The sequence below is a fragment of the Aquila chrysaetos genome, chromosome 12 (assembly GCF_900496995.4).
Source record: "Aquila chrysaetos chrysaetos chromosome 12, bAquChr1.4, whole genome shotgun sequence".
Taxonomy (NCBI): Eukaryota; Metazoa; Chordata; class Aves; order Accipitriformes; family Accipitridae; genus Aquila; species Aquila chrysaetos.
Genome location: NC_044015.1, coordinates 41,308,492 through 41,328,571, shown reverse-complemented (window position 1 = coordinate 41,328,571; position 20,080 = coordinate 41,308,492). Strand labels below are relative to the sequence as shown.

Here is a 20,080-nt window from a genome sequence, read left to right as displayed (position 1 = left end):
TACGGCCGAGCTTTTACCTATTCCCACCGTCAGAGGGGAGCCGGTGCGTGGCGGCGTGGCCGGGATGTTTTTCGGTGGGAGCGGCGGAGGAGCTGCAAAACAGTGGAAAGAAGGAAAAACTCAGTCGCGATGCCTTCGGGAACGTGCACGAGCAGCAGCCCTGGGATGATTGCTGGGTGAGCAGGAGCAGCCCCGAAGCCCAGGAGTTTACAGTGTTTCACCAAGTGACAAGCAATCACTGGTGGCCTTTTTTTGTTGGGCTTTAGGGTTTTTTTAATTTTTAAGTCTTAGACTGTACTCATATTTTAAAAACCTGCATTACCATTTTAATTAAACCTTGTAGCCTCCGAGGCACATATCTGCCTCTGCGTTTCTCTTGTGCCCATCCCGCGTGGATCCGGGATGCACATCCAGGAGGAATGCTGTGGCTATAATTAACCCAGCGCGGCTTTACCGGGGCATTTTTACAAAGCAGACGTAAATAGCATCTGATTCCGAACCTCCTGGAAGAGCAGCTCGGGAGGCACCGTGGCTGCTCGGGATGCGGCTCAGCACCATTAAGCACCCATGTCGATCACGAGTGTCGCAATCCCCTTGCAAGCTCGTGATGGGGCCAGAGGTTGCCTTGGCCTTGGCCCAGCGGCACCAGGGCTGGGGGGGTTGGCATAAAATGCGTTGTGCTAGCAGCTAGGGAGGGGGGAAAAAGGAGCAGGGGAGCAAGGAAAGAATGACTTTGCAGCTAGGGAGGAGGAAAAGCTGCAGTTCCCCGCCTGCCCCAGGCAATGGGGAGAGCTGCAACGACAACCGGGGGTTTGGGGCCAGAGAAATTGGTGCTTCCCACCTTTCAAGCCAAATAACCACATCATTAACATGAACGATCAGGTGCTCCTTTTTTAATCGCTGGCTCCATGCAGGCCATTTGCCCCGACCGGAGATGTTTCGCCTTGCAAATCCAGCCGGCACGGCAGAAGCGGGTTTCCGCGGGGAGGACGTGCACCGTCTCTCCCAGCCTGGGTACCATCCATCCCATCCCGTACCAAACCCCCGTCCGTCCTCCGCCCTAATGCACTGCAGGTAGCGTCAAGCCAGGGGAAGAAAGACCCTCTAACTTGCTACACGATTAAAACGTTACAGAACTGCACAGTACCAGGAGTCTGGATGAGGAAAAGTAAGAAGATTTGATTTCTGTATATATTCATTTAGTTTCGGTGGATAACCTGCACGGTTACTTACTTCCAGTTGGGAAAGGTCTCGGTAGCTTTGGAGACTCCACGCTTGTGTTGACCGGCTGGACCGAGCCCCATATCTCAGGCTGATCTAGAGTAGCTGAAAAATCAAAAATAAATAAATACACATGCAAAGGCAATGACAAAACCGACTATCTTTTTACAAATACCAAAACACACAGATGAGACGCGTTTATCTGAGGCTTGTAAAGAGAGGAAACTAAACAGTGACAGAAACCTCCGATTAATTAAAGACAGGGATTTTTCTGTAACGTTAGATAATTACAAGCTTGCCTGCTTTTTAAACAGGATGTGCCAATTAGTTTGACACTCATGCTGCCTGACAAACAAAACAATGCCATTTACGTATTTGGAGGCTTATTACAGTAAGTGAAACATTGCATTAATTGCAAAAAACGTCTGGAATTTTAGGATACACAGAAAAAAACCCAGGTATTAAAATGAAAAAATCCAATTATATTCAGAAGTTGTAGGGGAAAAAAAACCCTCTTCTATATTTCATTTAAAATTTTTGCACTGTTTTTCTTAGGCTATGTGTAGAGAACTGCACGGAAACATAGTTTTGATTATAAGAATTAACCGGAGTCATTAATTACAAGGCATAACTAGGCTACAAGTGGCAGCGGCCATTTCGTGATAGCCGAGCTGGGAGGAGGAGACCTCTCCGGGAACAAACTGCTCCAGCGGGTCAATGGGGTTTTTCTTTGGGGAGAACAAGGCTCGCAAGGGAAAGCTGTAAAAAGAAAAAAAAAAAAAAAAGGCAGGGGGGGCAGGGGGGAGAAGTAAAGTGTCCTTATACTCCTGTCCAGGGGAATGCTGTTTCGGGGGAAAAAACAACATCACTGAGACGACATCTTCACAGGCACGGGGAGCTGTAAAGCACTGCCAGATAACTATATTCATATCTTCCTTCAATTAAATTAGCGTGATGCCGAAATGCTGCCGCGGTGTCGGAAGCTAACGGCCGCTGCTGTTAAAACACACACCGCTTCGAGGCACATCAGCAGAGCCTGCCGAACAGGCAAACCCGGGGTTTCATTTGGAAGTCAGTATTTTTCATATTCAACAGCCGCTCTCTTTCAGGATCTGTCCCAAGACCACGTAATTAACTAATGGACTTAAACACTTGCTCTGTTTCCACATAACCCACGCAGACCCCAACCCCACGCCGCCTGCGACGCAGCTACCCGCCCTTCGCCTTCTGCTTTAATTTGGTTTTTTTCCCCCTCCTTTAAGAGGAGGACTTGGGGGGGTGTCGATGACCGGGGCTACCGTCGCGAGCCGTCCCCGGGACGCGGCACGGCCGGGGGTCTCTGCCGGGGGGACCCGACCCGTGTCCCCCGACCCACCGTCCAGCTTCTGCTCCTCGAACGCCGACTCCAGCGGGGGCCCGAAGAGCGGTGCCAGCGCCGCGGGGTCCTCCCCGGCTTTCTTGCTGCGGGACGAGACAAGAGCAGAGGAGCCGTGAGGTTCAGGTTTGTACTCCACCCCGGCGCCCGACTGCAAACGTGTACATTTCCAGGGCGAAATTTCAGGGAGACTAACGGGCACCTGGCAAAACACAGGGTTTCTGGCACAGAAAAAGGAAAGGAGCGCGGTGGCACTGGCTGTAGCACTATGGTGCAAACCCTGTGGTGCCCGTGCAGCCGCTACGGCACTGGGGATGGCTTCAGGATTAGTCAGAGCTACTCCAGACTGCATGGAAAAGGGGAAAAAAAAAAAAAAAAAAAAAGAAAAAGTCAAGGTCTGGATCACACTCGGGTCCAACACACCCTGCGGCTGCACAGGGCTTGCTCCTAGTGAGATTTGTCTCCGCTCCGTACCAACTAGTCCGTTTGCTCTCCTAAATCAATGCATACCCGCAGCACCCGCTTGCCAGCTCTCCCTATCGATGGGGCTCAAGGCGGCTTCCAGCAGCGGACGTCCTTGCTGCTCCCGTGGGAGCGCAGTACGGATGCTGTGCATCCGAAACCAGGGGTGCCACCGCCATCGGCGCCTCAGTCCTGCATGGTTTTGTTCGGCCGCGCTCTGCGGGGATCCACCATCGCCGTCTGGGCACCTTCCCTCATTTCTCATTTACTCTGCGTCCGAGCAAAGAGCCCGCGGACCCGAAGCTCCCTGTGCCTCTTGCATCCCGCGGCACAGAGCATTTACTCTGCTTATTTAAACACCAAATGCAAACACTTGGCTGTCTCATGAGTCTAAAAAGTTATAAAACTGTTGTTTCTGCAGTGGTGTCTTTGATGAATCAAATTGGGGCAGCTCGGCTAGGCAATATTCGTACGGCAGTAAATACACAGTGAATTTGCTGCGTTATTCTGGGTTTGACCTATCCAGGTATACGTGAAAAAAGATCAAAATCTGGAGGTGACGACACCATTGCTCAATGGGAAGCATCTGTAAGCGTGCAACTGTCCACGAAAATGTTTAAAAATCACATCGGGATGACGTGCCTGAATGTAGCTGTAATAGATAATTACACCGACAGACTCCATACTGACCTGGCGGGGTCCGGCGTCGGCGTGGAACGCCGGGGCCGTGCGATCTCCTCACCTGCGGCACAGGACGGACAGCGCGGGGTTAGAGCCGTTCTCCCGCCCGCACCCCCCGAGCATCACCCCCAGCCCACCCGGACGCCGTGTCGGCGGGGGGGCTCACACCAGGCGTGCCGCCGGCACAGCACGCGTCCCCTCCCACGCCTGCTACGGAGATGCTGGCAGCAAAAGGTCTGGTTTATTAATTCAGATTTTTTTTTTTTTTCTGTAGAGCTGGACTAGGGAGCTGCGCTGTTTCTATAGGGTACCCCAAGGATGTCCCATATGGCCGCCTTTAAGGAAGACATTTGGGTGCCATCGTTTCTGCCAGGACCACTTTAAAGCAAACCTAACCCCCCCAAAAGTACCACCACCCCCCTGCCATAACTACTGTTCTTGAAGGCTGCAGAACAGAACATACTTACTGGATAAATTCCTTTTAATCGTCCCCTGGAATTAGAAACACACGAGGTAAGTGGGATGCACAGGGACACGGGTGCATGGCAATTGCCACCCAAGGAGGGACGCGGCAGGAGCGAAGCAGCCCAGCAGACGTGGCAGGAATTGCCTATCTAAGGTGATATTTACTGTCCGTGGCTGAAACACGCCCAGCTGCACGTGTGCGTCGTGAAATCCCATTTGCTCCCAGCATACAAGGAGCAGAAAAACCCCGCCGAGAGGATTTTGAGCCATGTAAAGCCATCACCCGGCGGTGCTGCCTTCGCAGCCGCCCGGACTGCCCGTGGCTTATGGGGGTCACTGACACCCTCACCCCATTAGAAACAGCATAAACCCCAAATCCTCGCGTTTGACGACGGCTTAAGCCAAACGATGTACTTTCAGCAATCGAAATCCTCGCTCTTGCCACACAACGCACACGTGCGCAACAAAAGCCGAACCCTCGGCCCCCCCCCCGACCGTGGGAGCTGGGGCTGCGTGGCAGAGAGGGGACTGGGAGCTCCACCGGGGGGGGGGACACGGGGTACTGGGGGTACCCCAGGACCACAAGCAGGGTCTCCAGGGGGTTTACAAGGGTGCAGGTCAAACCACAGAGGATGCCCATCATCGGGGACCCCTTTGCATGGGGCAGGGGGACACACAAGGTCCCACCATCACGTGGGGTCACACGAGGGGGTGGCTAACGGCACCGGCACCCTGCTCCCCCTTCTCCCGGACCCCACCGGTACCCCCATTCCCAGAGCGGCAGGGGCAGAAGCAGCAGGCAGGGGTGCTTACCGGGCTGCGCCGCTGCGGTCAGCGAGAAGGAAGAGAGAAGAGACACCTGGTCAGAGAGCGACAGGTCAGCACCCCAAGTCCCCCAGCACCCATCGCACCCCTCCGTCACGGCTTCAGAAGGCACGGTGCCGGGGGGGTTTCCTCCTCCAGGCAGCCCCCCCCCCAGCATCCCACCGCCCGGAGCACAACGCCTTGCTGCCACGGGTCACCCTGGCCGTGGGACAGCGGCGTCCGGAGAGACCCCAGAGGGAACCCAAACCCTGCGGAACGGGTGAATTTCCCCATTTTGGGCTCAGTCCGAAGCCCAGTCCTCTCGGGGAAGCCATCACCATTGCATACAGCGGCACCGGTGGGTTTTTCTGCCTTCTCATACCTTTCGATGTGCACTGATGTACGTAAAACATGCCCAGATAAAACCGTGCCCTTATACATCTTGCCCAAAACCACCAGCTTTTTCACCCAGACTATACCCCCAGACTATGTACACTGAAAGCAAAGACAGCCTAGCTCTATTTTAAAATGCTCTAAGTTAAATCAAGGGAGAAGGAAAATAATAAACATCGAGCCTTCCAAAATGGGAGGATTTGTTGCTTGCATTTTACGTTTCAGCTCTATAGACATGCAAAACAGGGATCGTGCAAACAAGAGAACACAAGACTAAGTTAAAAAATCGTAAGAGAAAAAACTGTATTTCTTACCGGACTTTTCCTCTAAAAGAATGCAGAAAAATAAAAAAAGAAAATGAGAAGATAAGGTATTTTCTACAAAGGGATAACAGAGAAATAAAAAGATTTGTATTATGACCAGAAGCATCAGGTCTATAACTGTTAAACATACAGCAAAGCAGAGTCATGCGCACATCCAGCCAGGCTGTCATTCATTCAGACAGAAGATTGGAGTGAGAGAGAGCATATAGAAATAAAAACCTGCATCTGAGCCACCTTACAGAAAGGATTCACATGCTCTGTCATTAGCGGGCCCGGCTAGCTATAGACAAAGGCCATTTCCCAACCTGTTGCATATCTTGGAAGGGTCCGTATGAGAGGAAAGTCAAGCACGTGATTTTACCCTTAACTGCTTAAATTTAAGGCTATTACTCATCAGCTTTGCCCAGTGACTATTTTTTCAGAGAGCTACAAAGCCCCCGCTCCTGCGGCTGAGTTTTCACGGTGCAAAGAGCGAAGCGGGCAGGGGCTGCCGGTGGGAAGGAGCGGGGAAGAGGGTGGGAGGTCTGAAGATGCTGGGCTGTTGCTGGTCCGGTACGTGGCACGGACAGGCTGTACCACCACCTGCATCCTTCTTCTCGAGAAATGAGACCTGAGCTATTGGGCTTCAGACAGAGGATGCAGATGATGCCAGTTTACAACAGCATCTCCAGTTTTCTTCTTGTCTGCAAGTTAAGGCACCGTAATTTACACCCCAAAGGGATGGGGAGGACAGTGCCTATGGACACGGCATCTCCCATCCCGCTGCTCTCTTCCAGGAGGGATGGGATGCCGGAGCAAGGCTTTGCAGCTGGGTTTGGAGAGGAGATGAGCCCAGGACAAGGGCAGGAACCCAGACAGCAAAGCATGAAAATCCTGTGGACGCAAAACTCCTTCGGCCGGCTCCTGCCCGGGGCACTGGTGCTTTCCCAGACACTGGTGCCGCTTGCCAGAATCCGGCATGCCGGGTAGCGCCCGGGGAGCTCCCCATCTGCACCCTTTGGCTCCGTACGCCGGATTTTGGATCCCAACACGGGGAAGCAGCACTGTTCCTTCTGTCCAGCCTGGCACAGGGCTTTCCCCCGAGCCCTTCGGGTTGAGCAGAGCACGTCCGCGCTGCTTTGCCGGGAGGCATCGGCTCCGGCCCCAGGCTGTGCTCTGCCAGCGGTGGCCAGGGACAGGGATTTCCCCGAAACAAAGCGCAGAGCGTCCCAACCCGATGCCCAAAGGGTGGGCTTCGGACCGCACCGCGCCGATACACACAGGCACGCTCACCGGGGGCTAAATCCTTCCTAACCGATGGCAAAACTCCTCCCGAACGCAGCAGGAAAAACACCACGGGGAAAAAAGGAGACAAAATCGTATCTAGCAAAACACACATTTTGTGGGGTTTCGTTTTCCTGGAAAAGGCGAGGTGCAGAAGACCTGCTGACCACACCAGCCTAATCCTCATATACCAGTGCAAAACTGTTCAAGTATTTCATCAGTAAGAATAAAAATAAGCAAGGAACTTTGGACTGCTAGGAGCTGAGCGTAACCGTTCAATAATTTCTTCCTAGATCTTTATTTATTGCTAGAGACAAAATTGCTTTATATTTTTTGGCTAGATTCTCTGAAATCCCTACACCACAGGCTGCAGTACAGACTCAATGAGCCGCTACACCCCAGGACGGGTGAGTGCCTGCGGTGCCCGGAGCAGCAAAACCCCATGGCAGGGGCCTGCTGCCAGCAAGGGATGCAGAAATAAAAGCCGGGAGGGAAGGAGAATACACCAGATATAGACTTGGCCCCTGAAATAAATTCTTAGTGCTTCCCCCATTCCATTTTTAAAATGTTGCACTATTTCCTCTCTCCTCCCAAAATAATGTTGTCTCCTACATTATATACGTACACACGTGCGGGCACCAAACTGCTGGGGCCATCACTTTGCAAAACCAAAATCAGCTTGGCTTTGCAATAAGAAATTCTAGGTTTTTTCATTTCCTCTTTGAAAGTTATCCACCTGTTTGGCAAATAATTGCCAGTCTCCAAAACTCCTCCCACCACCTCTTTTTTTGCTTAATTTTGGTGGGGTTTTTTTGTTGGTGGTTTTGGGGTATTTTTTCTCTTTTTTTTTTTTTTTGTGCTTCCCGAAGCAGCCAACTGCATTTTCTAACCCTTGAATGCTAACAGCCAGAAACTCCCTGGTCATAGCACAAAGAACCTCCAGAAGCACACGTCACTAAAAGGGACCAAGCATCGAGGGGAAGCAGAGCCGTGCCAGAGGGACTCAGTGTTTCCAAGGACAGTGACTTGTCCCAGAAGCTTTCACTAAACTTGGTGACCTTGTGTTGGTTTGGAAAGAAGAAATAAAACGCAGTAATTTTATTTCCTCCTTGCTTAGAGTTTGAGATTCATTCACACTTCAGATACAGGCTATTTATAAATCATAGAAAGCTTCGCCTGAAAAGACACTGTGGCCCACACTAAAGCCCACTGAAAGACAAAAATCAAATCTTTTCACGGCTGAACAGATTGGGATGAGACAACAGAAATCTCAACAAGCTTTAGGAAAACTAGAGGGTGATGGTATTTATACCGGGAGGGAATAAGGAGAGATGACCTTTCCTTCCAGGAACCCTGGATTCACCCCCGGGGTGAGAAATATCCCTTTAAGATCCCACAGCAACAGTGTGGAAAACCCCACAGATGCTTTCACTGTCCCAGGAATCAGGGCAAGACCCATCCAATTTATGTCCTGAATGATGACTATGTCAAAAAATGAGGAAAAGGGGGAAAAATATGGGAATAGTATATGCTGATCTCAGTTGCCCTGTTTTATGAGCAGAAAAGGGAGTTTTAAAGACACTTTGAACTGGAAACATCACTGCAACACATCTGAGTTCCACCTGCAGTCGCATTATTGGCTGCACATAGACTAGACCCTATAAAATAAGGGCACAACCGCAAACTTAACCATTGGCACCTAAGGAAGAGCCCCGGGCAGCACCACTGCTTTTCCAACTGGGAGAAGAGACGGAAACACCAAGGACTCACCACGGGGGATGGAGAAAGTGCAATGTTGCCTATCGACGCCTTCAGCTCGTCCACCGTCGCCGCACTCTTCAGGATGTCTTTAGCCTGCAAAGGCTTGATCTTAATGTTGAATTTCTTGTGCGCCTCCTCTTCCTCTTCGGATTCGCTCGAGGAGTAGAAGTGCTTTCCTTTGGTAGGTAGAGCACAGTTAAAGAAGGTTTCCTTCTGCTGCGAGGGCAGAGCCTTGGCATTCAAAGGCTCAAGGCTCCCTGAAGAATGGGAATTAGATGTTCCCAAAACACTCATCCCAAATGCCCAAGGGCAGGGGTAGCACGCGGGGGCAAATCCTACTGCTGTGACGTTTCACTGCTTTATCCACGTGCGGGCAGAGGATATGGGAACTGGTACTCGCAGCGATAAAGCCAGCCCTGGTTTAGCCCAGCAGTGATTTGCATCGGTGTCCAGGTTCCCTCCCCATCGTGACTGCACTGGCTCACCACCCGCAGAGAACCGGCATTTTTCAGCGGCAGCAGAGGAAGAAATTCTGCTTTTACCACCGACCTTCCTCCAGCTGCAAGGAAGAGGCTTAAAACCTGCTGCCAGCCTACGAACTCGGCACGTGCACGGGCTCTGGCCATCAACATCTCCTCACCCATTAGCAGGGCGTGCTGCGGCAGCCGCAAATTGATCTTTGCTCGTTTTGCTTTTACTGCCACACAGACTCTGTCTGCCCTGAAACAGCATCATCTGCGATGAAGCATCACAAGGCCAGCACCCACACGCAGAACCGCGGGTGCGCCCACCGCAGATGGGGTGGGACATCGGGGTCCCCACGGGACACCCCACTGGGGTCCTCCCCACGCTGCCTCCTCGTTTCATAGCAGCGGATCAAAGGCAATGAAAACCACCTTCTGCTCTACTGCCTCCGGTAACTCCCTCTGGGAGGCAGTTTTAGCTGTGGGGCGACAGCTCAAAAGGAAAATAAAAAGGGGGGAAACAAATAATAATAATAAAAAATAAATAGAAATAGTCAGCGGCCTGCCTGTGAACCCCAGCTCATCTTACAGTTTGTAAACTGAGAGGCAAAGCCGACAATAAAGGATATAGCCTGGTTCCTCAGGTCGGATGCTGTATCCCTCCTCATCAAGCTCAGGTGAATTCTGAATAGGGCACAAAAAAAACCCCAAAGAATTAGGAATGCTAATTCTGTTCCTGGAAAGCCGGAGCAGCTCTTTCCACCTGAAGAGAGCGAGGTCCAGCGAAGCCCCGCGCAGCCCAAGCCCACTGGTGGCCCCCGGGGAGCAAACAGCACCCGTGCTCTGGCACGGCACCCGCTGGGGCATTCAGCAGGGGCTGAGCACCCAGCCTCACTGCGGATCGATTTTTGCAGTGCCCAATTTTCACAGGTGAAATCTCACAAGGTTCAGTTTTTGTAGAAAGTTTTTTTTGCAATGCTTGGTTGCAACCCAGCGTCTTCTCTGGGTACCTGCAACGTCCCGCAGACCTGGGCAGCGCTCGCCGGAGCCGCCCGGTTTCTGGGTAGTTTGACATGCGGATACAAAATATGCATCTGGACACAGCCAACACCCGGACATCGCCCAAAACAGCCACGGCGACCCAGAAAACCAAGAGGCATCATGTGCTGCACGGGTGCGGGATGGAGGGGAGGCTCCTTGGGACACTTACGTATCTGTCCCAGTCGATCTCCGCATAAAATCCATTCGGGGCTCCATTCGTTTTCTTCTGCAACACATCGGAAAACAAAATTTCCAAGTTTTAAATTAAGGCAACAAGAACACAGCATACCTGATACGCGTGCGTTGACGTGGCTGGGATGCCACTGAGTATTGCTGGAGCTGCCTGCGCAGGCACTACGGCGAGCCGCTCTGCACGTGCACAGCGGCGATACACAACAGCGCTTCCCATTTCTGGAAGGTCTTCCACACCAGAGAGCTAAAAAGGTTGGGGTTTTTTTTTTTTTTTTTGTTGTTTTTTTTTTTGAACATTCCTTAGCTGAATGTACAACATTTCTTACGGAGAAGAAATGAAACGGCCACTTCTCCGCGTGCCGGGGTGCTCCACTCGATGCCCACCGAGCACAGGTAGCACCGCTATTTATCAGGAGATAAACACCTTCCCCAGAACACGCCGAAAGGAGAATTTAGTTTCTATTATTCAGTACCCAAACCGCCCGCAGAGCAAGCCGGGTGTCGTTGCTTCACCCCGCGGCGAGAGGTGTCTGGGGTAACCCAGCCGGGATGCGGTGTTAGTGCACGACACGACACACCGACAAACACACACACAGGTTATTGCTGCTTCGGACTGAGGCGGGGGGGCTGGTTTGGAAGGAGGCTTTGGGCATCCATCGCCCGCGGCACCCTTTGCTGGTCTGCTCTAGGCATCCAAAAAACACCCAAAGCTCCCGCTGGCCACCGCGGCCAGCGAGCGGTGCTGCAAGGCCAGCTCGGGGACTGAAGTTAGGCTGGGTTCTCAGTTTTGGGCACCTAAATTAGATAATCTGCTTCCCTTCAGCTGCCGGAGCTAGCATCCCCCACCCCAGCACCCCTGCCAAGGGTCTAACGCCCCGTCCTGGGGCAGCAGGAGCATGGGGGCTGGATCAGGCCACCAGCACCCTCGCCCTCCCCGTTTCACCCAACGCTCCTCACGATGCTGCCCAAGAACAGAGCAGCCTCATTAGAGGTACAAGGGTGGGAAAAAAACCCTGAAAAACCAAAAAAACCCCACAACACTCTGGATGCAGTTATGTGGGGCTTCTGCTTTTCCCCCAGTCCATTTGTATTTAACCCCATTTCTATTCAACTCATACACATCCACCTGACTGAACCTAAATGGTATTTTCCTATATTCTGGATTTCAAAACAAAAACTACTCACTGTTTTTAACAACCCTTTCGTAGCTGTAAACTGTTTTCCTTACCGAATTTTTTTTTCCTCCTTCACGCACACTCTCGGGTTTGCTATTGCAAGGTGGCTCATTGGGATGAGGGCTGGGCAGCTGGAAGGGATTGGGGTTTGGCAGAAAAAGGGTTAAAGTATCCAGTGGTTGGTTGTTTTGTTCTTTTTTTAAACACACAAAAATAAGTTACAAGGAATTAGCAAACACACTGCACAGTTTTATAAGAAAAGGAGGGCTCAGCTGTGGCTCCATTAAGAGTAAGCATGGTTTTTACTGGGGGGGTCTATTCAGCAGTCAGAGGATTTGCCTCTTGGCCACACCAGTGGCTGCAAACATGGTGAAAACATGTTGTAGGAAGAAGAGTTATACTATATGTCTCCATCCTCCAATTCCCCTGCCTCCAATACGTTCAGTGGCTTAATTATACCCCCCAAAAACTGCATTTCTGCATCCTTCAGCTTGCTGGAGCACTGGAGACCCTGTCCTGCCCTGTGCCAAGCTTAAACTGCAAGCCACGTGGAAAAATCAAGAATAGGAGCCCGATTGAGAGGGCAGCCGAGCTCACCCAAGGGTCCTGCACCCATGCCTGGCAAGAAAAGGCTGCCCACAGCACTTCTGCCGGTGGAGGGAACAGCTCTGGGATGCTCCTTGCATTTTATTTATTTATTACTGCTGAATAGAGCCTTGGTTAAAGTGCTACCTGAGCTGCAGGCTCTTTTTTTTTTTTTTTAAACACTATTTCTTAACGAGTGGCTTACGAACACAGGGCGAGAGCCCAAAGCCAAGGATCTTGGGTCAGATGTGGGGAAAAAAAAGTGATCTCTCTAAAAGAGCAATTTGGCACCCCAATTTTTGTACGGCTTTGTAAAAGACACCCCAGCACCGCTCTCCCTGCCAAGCCTCCCGAGGGGGTCTCATTTTTATTTTAAGGTAAGCTTCTAACATCTGAATTTGCTCAAGAAATAATGACCGGCACAGTCCCAGTCTGAACCCAACACACTTATTTGCAAAGTTGATATCGAATGGCTAAAGGAGATGTGGTCCGTCTACCACCCAGATCTAGCAGGGGCATTTCTATCTAACACCACCAATAAAAGCAGCAATAATTCAAAAACAAATATCTCCTTATCTTCAGTTTAATATAGAAAATAAAAATAGATACTGGAAACAGCCCTTCTGGCAATTTTCCCTTAATTCATTGTACAGCAAATCTGACCCAAGCCAATTAGCAGGAGTGGAAATGAGGATGGGGTTTTAGCAGGACACCTGGTCCCTCTGCCCACGGCACTCATCAGGTGTTTCTCTATTGTTATTTTCTTTATGTTAATTTTGTAGAAAACCTGGAATATGTCATTATTTTAAACAGATAGCTTCTTACTGAAATTTATTTTCTATATTAAACAGCAAGGAAGAGACGGTTCACAAAACGCTGATGGCAGCTGATGGAGGAATTAGCATCTAAGGGGCCGCGGCGGGAGAGGAAAGCGGGGCTGGGGTCCGTGCAATACTTACGATGCCGTCCCTGTCTGGCGACCCTCTGCAAAGAACAGAAAGGAAGGCAGCCACGTTAGCTCCCAAACCACACCGCCGCCCGATTAACTTGTGGAAACGGTTTTCTTAACGAATCCACAGCAGCAACGGGTTTCACTATGAAATTGTCAGCAAATCTGAATTACCTGCCATGTGCTCCTCATGAAACCCACATAAGGGTCCCTGTACCATTGCTCTCATTTTGTCAGATGACAAATTTTATATTTATTAGTAAATAAAGTGTTCCTGCCGATGATCACGGTCTCCCGGCTGAGGAGCCGGGCAGGCTCCTCCTTGCATCCACGCACCCATCCCGTGGTCACGGCCCTACCCTGGGTGCACATCCTCTTGCGGAAGACAGTAAAAGTTACGTATAGAGTAATTTAGAGATTTTTTTTCTTCTGCCAGAAGCACAGTCAATTCTTTTTTGAACGGATTTGAAAATTGATGAGACTCCTCAGGGATCCTAATCCCCGACTGCTTATGGGATTTGGACCTCGGTCACAGCAAACGGCGTGGCAGGCTCAGCAGCCGTATTTAAACACTGTCTAGGGATGCCAAGTTATTTAGTGAAAAGACAAATATGTTTATGAAAACCAGACAGGCTCCTCCGCCTCCCACACACCCCCAAGTTTTATGCATTGCCAGAGATTTGCCACCAATTAACGTCTGACTCAGGGCATCCCAGAAACCCCGCAGGGAGCTGCTGCCCGTCCGGCTCTGGTTTAACGGAGAATAAAAAACACTTTTCATCGAACTTCTCCAATTCATACGTGTCTGCCTCCCCTCTCTCTCATCTCACGTGTAATCTCTTCGCACAAATATCTCCGAAATTCTTCCAAAGCAGTATTTCCCACCGTGCCACACGAGCCCCGGCATAGGGAATGTCACCTCCCGCTCATATCCCGGCCAGGAACGGCAGGTCCTTCGCCACCGCGCTACACCTCCAGCGCATCCCGCATCTCCCCAAAACCCAGGCAGAACCTCCGGAGACCCCCGCACTGCGGTGCCCACCCCCAGGTCGCGGGGCTGCGGTGGCCCGGCCGTGGCGGGGGGGGTGACCAGAGGGTCCGTCTGAGCCCACCGCCCCTCGCCGGCTGCCCGCGGGGGATTTAGAGAGCGCTCGAAGGCATTTGGGGCGATGACCGCCACGCGACCCCACGATGCGCTAATCACCGCTGCTCGCTAATTGCAGCGTCTGCTCCGCAGTGGCCTTTCTACGAGCTCGTTACTATCACGAACGCCCCAGGATTCGTTATCTCCGCGGGCCACCAGCTTCCCCAGCCTCTAGGAAGAGCAGGCTGCTGCAAGCAAACGTGGAAATCACAGTGCCGGCTAAAACCAGGACCTAGACCTGGCTCCATTGATTTTCCGTGAGCAGAAGAGGGAGATGCAAAACAGTCTGTTTCCTGCCCGTCCTTCTGATAAATTATAAATGAAGCCGTACACGGCTGGAGCAGGAGCTCCTGGCTAGTGGATGGACAGCCGCCATTCCCAGTGGGGAGCCCCCTTCTCCAGCAGGACAACAGCTCGGTGCTGCACAGCTCTTTTGGGATGTGCTCCACATCCCCCCATATTTTTGGGCCCCCTTTCGCAGCAGACAAAGCCCCGCAGGTGCCGGTGCAGCCAGGTTCTCCATGGCCCTGGGAGCACGGCCGGACCTGCAGAGCTGCAGCGGCTGTCCCTTCGCATGGGGAGCCTCACCAAATGCTGCTGAGATACAAATAGCTCAGGGAAAGAAATTAAAAAAAAAAAAAAAAAGAGAGAAAAAACCCCATAGGGTTTCTGCTGTTCCAGACATGAAGTACTTCTGGAAAGGCCTGGACGATGCTGCAGGTGTGGGAGCGGGGCTCCCCGCTGCCTTTCCCCCCTCTCCGTCCCCAGAAGACGGGCTGCACGGACTCCTTTGCCATCCTGCTTTGGGACATACCCCCCCCCCCCCCCCCCCAAAGCCACATCAGTGAGAGCCGAGAGCCCTCCCCACGCTGGGGTCAGCACCCCACAGACTTTCTGCACCCATACACAGCATTCCGCGCCAGATGTGGCAAGAACCCCGCGCCAGATGTTTTCCCAGGAAGCAAAATCATCTCTCCCAGCAAAGCCGAAGGAGCGCGCGCCCCGTGAGCCCTCGCCGTCCCGAGCCTGCCCCAACCACCCAGCTCTTCGCTCCACCAACGGCCTCGCTGCCTGCACAGGCATCTGTTTAAATTGAATTTGCATCTAAAAAGATCTCAGCAGACGGGCAAATCAGTAGTTTGGGCAGAGATTAATCTGCTGAAACTCTCAGAGGAGTAATTTTCTTCTGATCACCGCTGTCACCATAAATTGCAAACACGTGGAGAACTGGCTTTATTATCTCTGCAGCACCACTGAGAAAATACCTTATTTGTTGGCCGCTGGATGTACAAGGGGAAACAGCTTAAATGTATTTGTTATTACAAGACTTGATCCAAGGATGACAAATGCCCATGATACACTGACTTCCTTCCTGTCCTGGCACATCGGCATCAACTTCTCCCCAGTATCATTATATATTAATGTGGTTTATATATCATTGACTTACGTGGAATCAGTATCCTTTTCTTTCTTGCGTATACCAAAGGCCTTCCTTGTACGTTTTTTCAATCCTGGGGATAGAAGGAATATAAATAAGAATGTAATATTAATCTTACACTTCAAATAAATCCTCCAAAAGTTTCCTTATTCCCTTGTCAGCTGTAATTCATAAAGAAGTTAAAGAAAGACCCAAACCCAAGAAACTGCCAGCAGGACTTTGGAGGTGGTGTGTATATTTACTTATGCCTTTTATTTGTTCACTTAACACTTATTAACTTGATCTCAGCATGCGTGACTACATATTTCACAGTTAATATTTCTAAGCTTACCGTCTTAATTATACACTCCTTTGCCGTGCTCCATGTGGGTACTAATGCACGGTGGGAAAACCCTTCTTTGGTGTAAAAAACCCAGTCTAAACCATGAAACTGGTTATCTTCTGCACTGATTCTTGATCTGCAGAGTGCTTAAAGTGATGTCTGGTGCCAATGATGCTGGAGCTGGATGGGAAGCAGGGTGCCCCAGAAGCCACGGAGCCTACTGGGGCAGTGACCACCGCCACATCACTTTTAAAAACAGATGGAAGAGAGTGGGTTTCTGTGAGTTTCTCCTTCTCCAGACTAAGAGCTATCCAGGAGAGAGATTTTTTAATAACTGCTTGCAGCAAGCACACCAAGGAAGGGATTTGGAACATTTTAAACCACCACGTTTCACCTGGCTGGCTGGTTTTCATGCAGATGATTTTCTGCTGGTGGTGGCCATCCAGCCCGACCGCTGAGACCCGGCTGGAGCTAGAAGCTGCTCTCACATTGGACACTGCCGGACACACTTGTCACGCAATCGCTGCCAGCCACACAATACCAGTTAATTTAGGTCACGGTGTAATTTAGAGATCCTGGTGGCTGAAGCAGCCAATGTAAACCATGGCCCTTGAGTCTAGAACGGCTATTGCTGGCCTCTTCCTTTTGGAGCTCCTAGGCGTTTTGCTTTGGTCTGGAAATTACCCAAACGTGAAGCACTGTGGGTTGGACACTGCTGCAAGGATGCAGCAACAACCTGGAGAGGCAAATGCAACGGCTCACACCGATGCAACGAGCTGGCCTACAGCAAATGACCGTATCAAGCGTGCAGAAGTGACAGCATACTCATTAGGAGTCCCGTTAGCCACACGCCTGCCCGCGCAGCCCCACCGCTGCAAGCCTTCCTCTCCCCGATGCGGAGCGCAACGCCTTTGGAAGGTGCCGACAAAGGCTCGGCGGCACAAACCGGGGCTGCCACGACCGGGATACAGCTCGAGCAACGTGCACTGTACCAGAATCACACAGCTATACTTGTGATAAAACATGCTTTCTTAAAAAGAAATCTAGGATTCAACAAACACCCTCAAGCTTCTACCTCGAGCGATGTCCCAAAAGAGCCAAATCTCCTGTAGCTCACCTGAAGTTGGCTCGACACCGCAGAAGCGCAGGAGCACTCATCCTACAAGCTGTCTGCTCCAGCACAGTTCATTTGATTGATGCTTTTGGGGGAGACTGGATTTCTTTGGTCTGCCTCCTGCTTTGAACATGCCCTTGAATTGAAATTATTTTCCGTTTTCCCAGGAACGTCCTACTCTCCTGGGCATTGACTGAAGCATGCAACAAGCACACAAATGCTAGCTTTCTGCAGCACATCAAAAACGCTAATTTAAATATTATCAGAATGCAGGGGGGTGCTTCAGGCTCTCAATACCCCATGGCCGGGTGTTTTTTTTAGGCCAACACTAGGACCAAGCCAGCCACGGTAGGACCAGGAGAGGCTCCAGCAGCTCTCCCTGGTGCTGCTCATGGACCCTTGGGTTGGACATTTTCCTTCTGAAACTGGAAACAAAGGGACTACTCCTGGGAAGAAAGAGGGGAAAAAAAAAAAAAAAAAAATCACACCCAGTGCACTTCCCTCCTCCACCCAATGCAACCATTACATGGTCAGGGATGAAGGAATCCCTTATGGGATCCCATACACCCCCAGCCTATGGGATCCATAGGCCCCCAGCAGCTGAGGGCAGCACAAGCAGCTGGGAGCGATGCTGAACCCCGTGGGCTCATCCTGCAACCTTGCGTGGACAGCTTGCTTTTTCTACATCGTGCCTTTCAGCTTCCCTACAATTTCTTCACGACTCAAGCAAGTTATTAATAACTGAGGAAGGTTTCCATTAATCTCACCCCCTAGAATAACTTCATCCTCCAAACTCAAAGTAGAACAGGGAGGGCCAAAAACCCCAGAAATGAGGAGTTGTTTAGTCTTATCTGAAGAAGAGCCCGATTTGGCTAAATTTTGTAACGAAGCCTTCTGCTCAGTTATATAATAGGCCCACCATCTGCTTGAAATGGTAATGATTGAAGGGAAAAAGGGATATTTAGGAAAGGCAGAACAAAAATGAAAGCCTCCTTCAGAGACGGTTGTCAAGAGTCGGTGGGAGCGGGTCCCCTGCCGAAGCCCACCGCCTGTCCCCTGACGGTGACACCAGAGAAGTCCGCGGTTCCACGGGGGACAACGCGGTGATTTTCCAGGACGGCTCTGCTGGGCTGCAGCCCAGAGGAGCTCATGTCTCCCTTGATGCGGTCAGGGAGCTGTTAAAAATACCCCGTCTGATGGTGCAGGGACGGAGCTGAGGGTTGGGCATGGAAGGGCACTGCATGCTCCAGTCCTCAAGTCTCATTTCAGTTGGCTTTAGGAACTGAAGCACCATAAAACTTGTTCTGGCAAGAGTCATCGTTATAAAAAATAATAATAAGACGCTACATGGAAACACTACGGGTTCAGGGGAACACCACAGAACAAGACAGATTTACTGCTGGAAGAGAAAAGGTGATGGTAAGTGGGAGAGAAAGCAGAGAAGAGGCAGTGAAGCGGCAGAAAGACAGCATGAAATAAGAAAATAGAGCATAGCCATGTGGGGCATCAAGGGATGGCTCAGAGCAGGGAGGAGCCGAAATCACCCCTCGGGTGATGCTCTCTAAAGCAGCACCTAGCATGGAGACCAAATCCCACCCTTCTCCATCAAGGAGCACCGGGTGCCGGATCCAAACCGCTCTCCAGCGGGAAGACCCAGAGAGCCGCATCGCCCTGCGATGGCCGTGCTGGGTGACACCAGCACGAAAGGGTCTATGTGTCACCCGAAGACACAGCCCACTCCTTCAGCTGTCCCCACTCTCCACCCAGCACCTCTAGGGGCAACTGGGCAAGACACCCACCTTCTCCTCGCCCTACCAGACCCGTCCCCTTGCAGGACTCTGGCTGGGGCTGGATGCCTGCCTGCTGCTGAGCCTGGGAAGGGTTTCCTAAAACCCTGAGGCACCCCACCTCGCCGCACAGGTCATACAGGGCACACTGGAACACGTCTCCTCTGACCCCTACTAACTCTGCCTAGCAGTGCTACAGCCTTCAGCCACCGAAATCCCATCAGCTACAGGGCTACCAGAGGTGTCCCAGGCCACTGAAAGTACCAGAGCGATAAAGATGGATGTGATGTGGTACCCAGCTAACGTCAGCATCAGAGGAGGAGGATTTAAATCCCTGCAGCTGTAGCCTTCCTAGCCCTCTCTCCATCCATTCGCCCTGGGGACTGACTACCTGACAAGAATCCTAATAATTCTCACAGCAGAAATGTTAACGCACTCAAGTATACAACATTAAGAGTTATAGAAGTCCCTCCCCACGTTCCCAAAGCCTCTTCCCTTTTGTCACATCCAAAATACAAGGGAGGACCCACCTCTGCAGGCTGCCCAGCGCTGTGGGGCAGGCAGCAGGTCTCTGTTTTAATCTCAGCTTAAAACTGCGCTTTGCGTTGGATAGAGGTCAGAACAAAGCTCGAGCTTTCCTGCCGGTTTCACAGCACCGGAGGAGGGGGGCAGGCACGAACTCTGCCTTCCCACTGGCAGCTCCTACATTCCTCACCCCTGTTTTAAAGATTAACAGCTGATTTCATTCTGCACAGTTATTAGGTGGCTAAAGCAGAGGTCTCCAAGCAGGAAAGGCCATATATTACCCTCAGCAGCGGTTTAGTTGATGCTCTTCGAAGGGGCACAGCAGCACCAGTAAGAGCCACCACCACATCAGACCATCACCTGCACGAGCTGGAGAAAACACCAGCAACCAAATACCGCACCCGCACGTCCTGCTCAAAGACCAGCGTGACGTCCTTCTTCTGGAGGGGACATTAGACTAAAATGTTAGCGGAGGGACATATTTGACATCTGTGCTGCCTCCTCCAGCGGGTTTTCCTCAATGAGCCTCATGCAACGACAGCCCAGAGCCATTCGGGTGCTATTACCTGTGCAGCAGCAAGAGTGCCTAAAACCAC

The 20,080-nt window shown here is 51.4% G+C and overlaps 1 protein-coding gene across 22 annotated transcripts in view; it reads right to left on the bottom strand.

Moving 5' to 3' along the window:
- Positions 1-20,080, bottom strand: part of SGIP1 (SH3GL interacting endocytic adaptor 1) — a 64,643-nt gene that overhangs the window by 25,883 nt on the left and 18,680 nt on the right. For 15 of the 22 annotated variants that reach the window (XM_030032534.1, XM_030032525.1, XM_041127781.1 and 12 more), the window contains exons 3-15: positions 15,746-15,809; positions 13,165-13,189; positions 11,674-11,751; positions 10,423-10,479; positions 9,842-9,896; positions 8,758-8,933; positions 5,716-5,727; positions 5,018-5,029; positions 4,207-4,231; positions 3,749-3,800; positions 2,597-2,682; positions 1,234-1,326; positions 18-92 (exon numbers count right to left, since the gene is read on the bottom strand). In XM_030032534.1, the coding sequence (XP_029888394.1) occupies positions 18-92; positions 1,234-1,326; positions 2,597-2,682; positions 3,749-3,800; positions 4,207-4,231; positions 5,018-5,029; positions 5,716-5,727; positions 8,758-8,933; positions 9,842-9,896; positions 10,423-10,479; positions 11,674-11,751; positions 13,165-13,189; positions 15,746-15,809 (810 nt within the window). The remainder of the gene's footprint in view (positions 1-17; positions 93-1,233; positions 1,327-2,596; positions 2,683-3,748; positions 3,801-4,206; positions 4,232-5,017; positions 5,030-5,715; positions 5,728-8,757; positions 8,934-9,841; positions 9,897-10,422; positions 10,480-11,673; positions 11,752-13,164; positions 13,190-15,745; positions 15,810-20,080) is intronic. The other 7 variants (XM_030032529.1, XM_030032538.1, XM_041127783.1 and 4 more) reach the window with 2 other exon arrangements.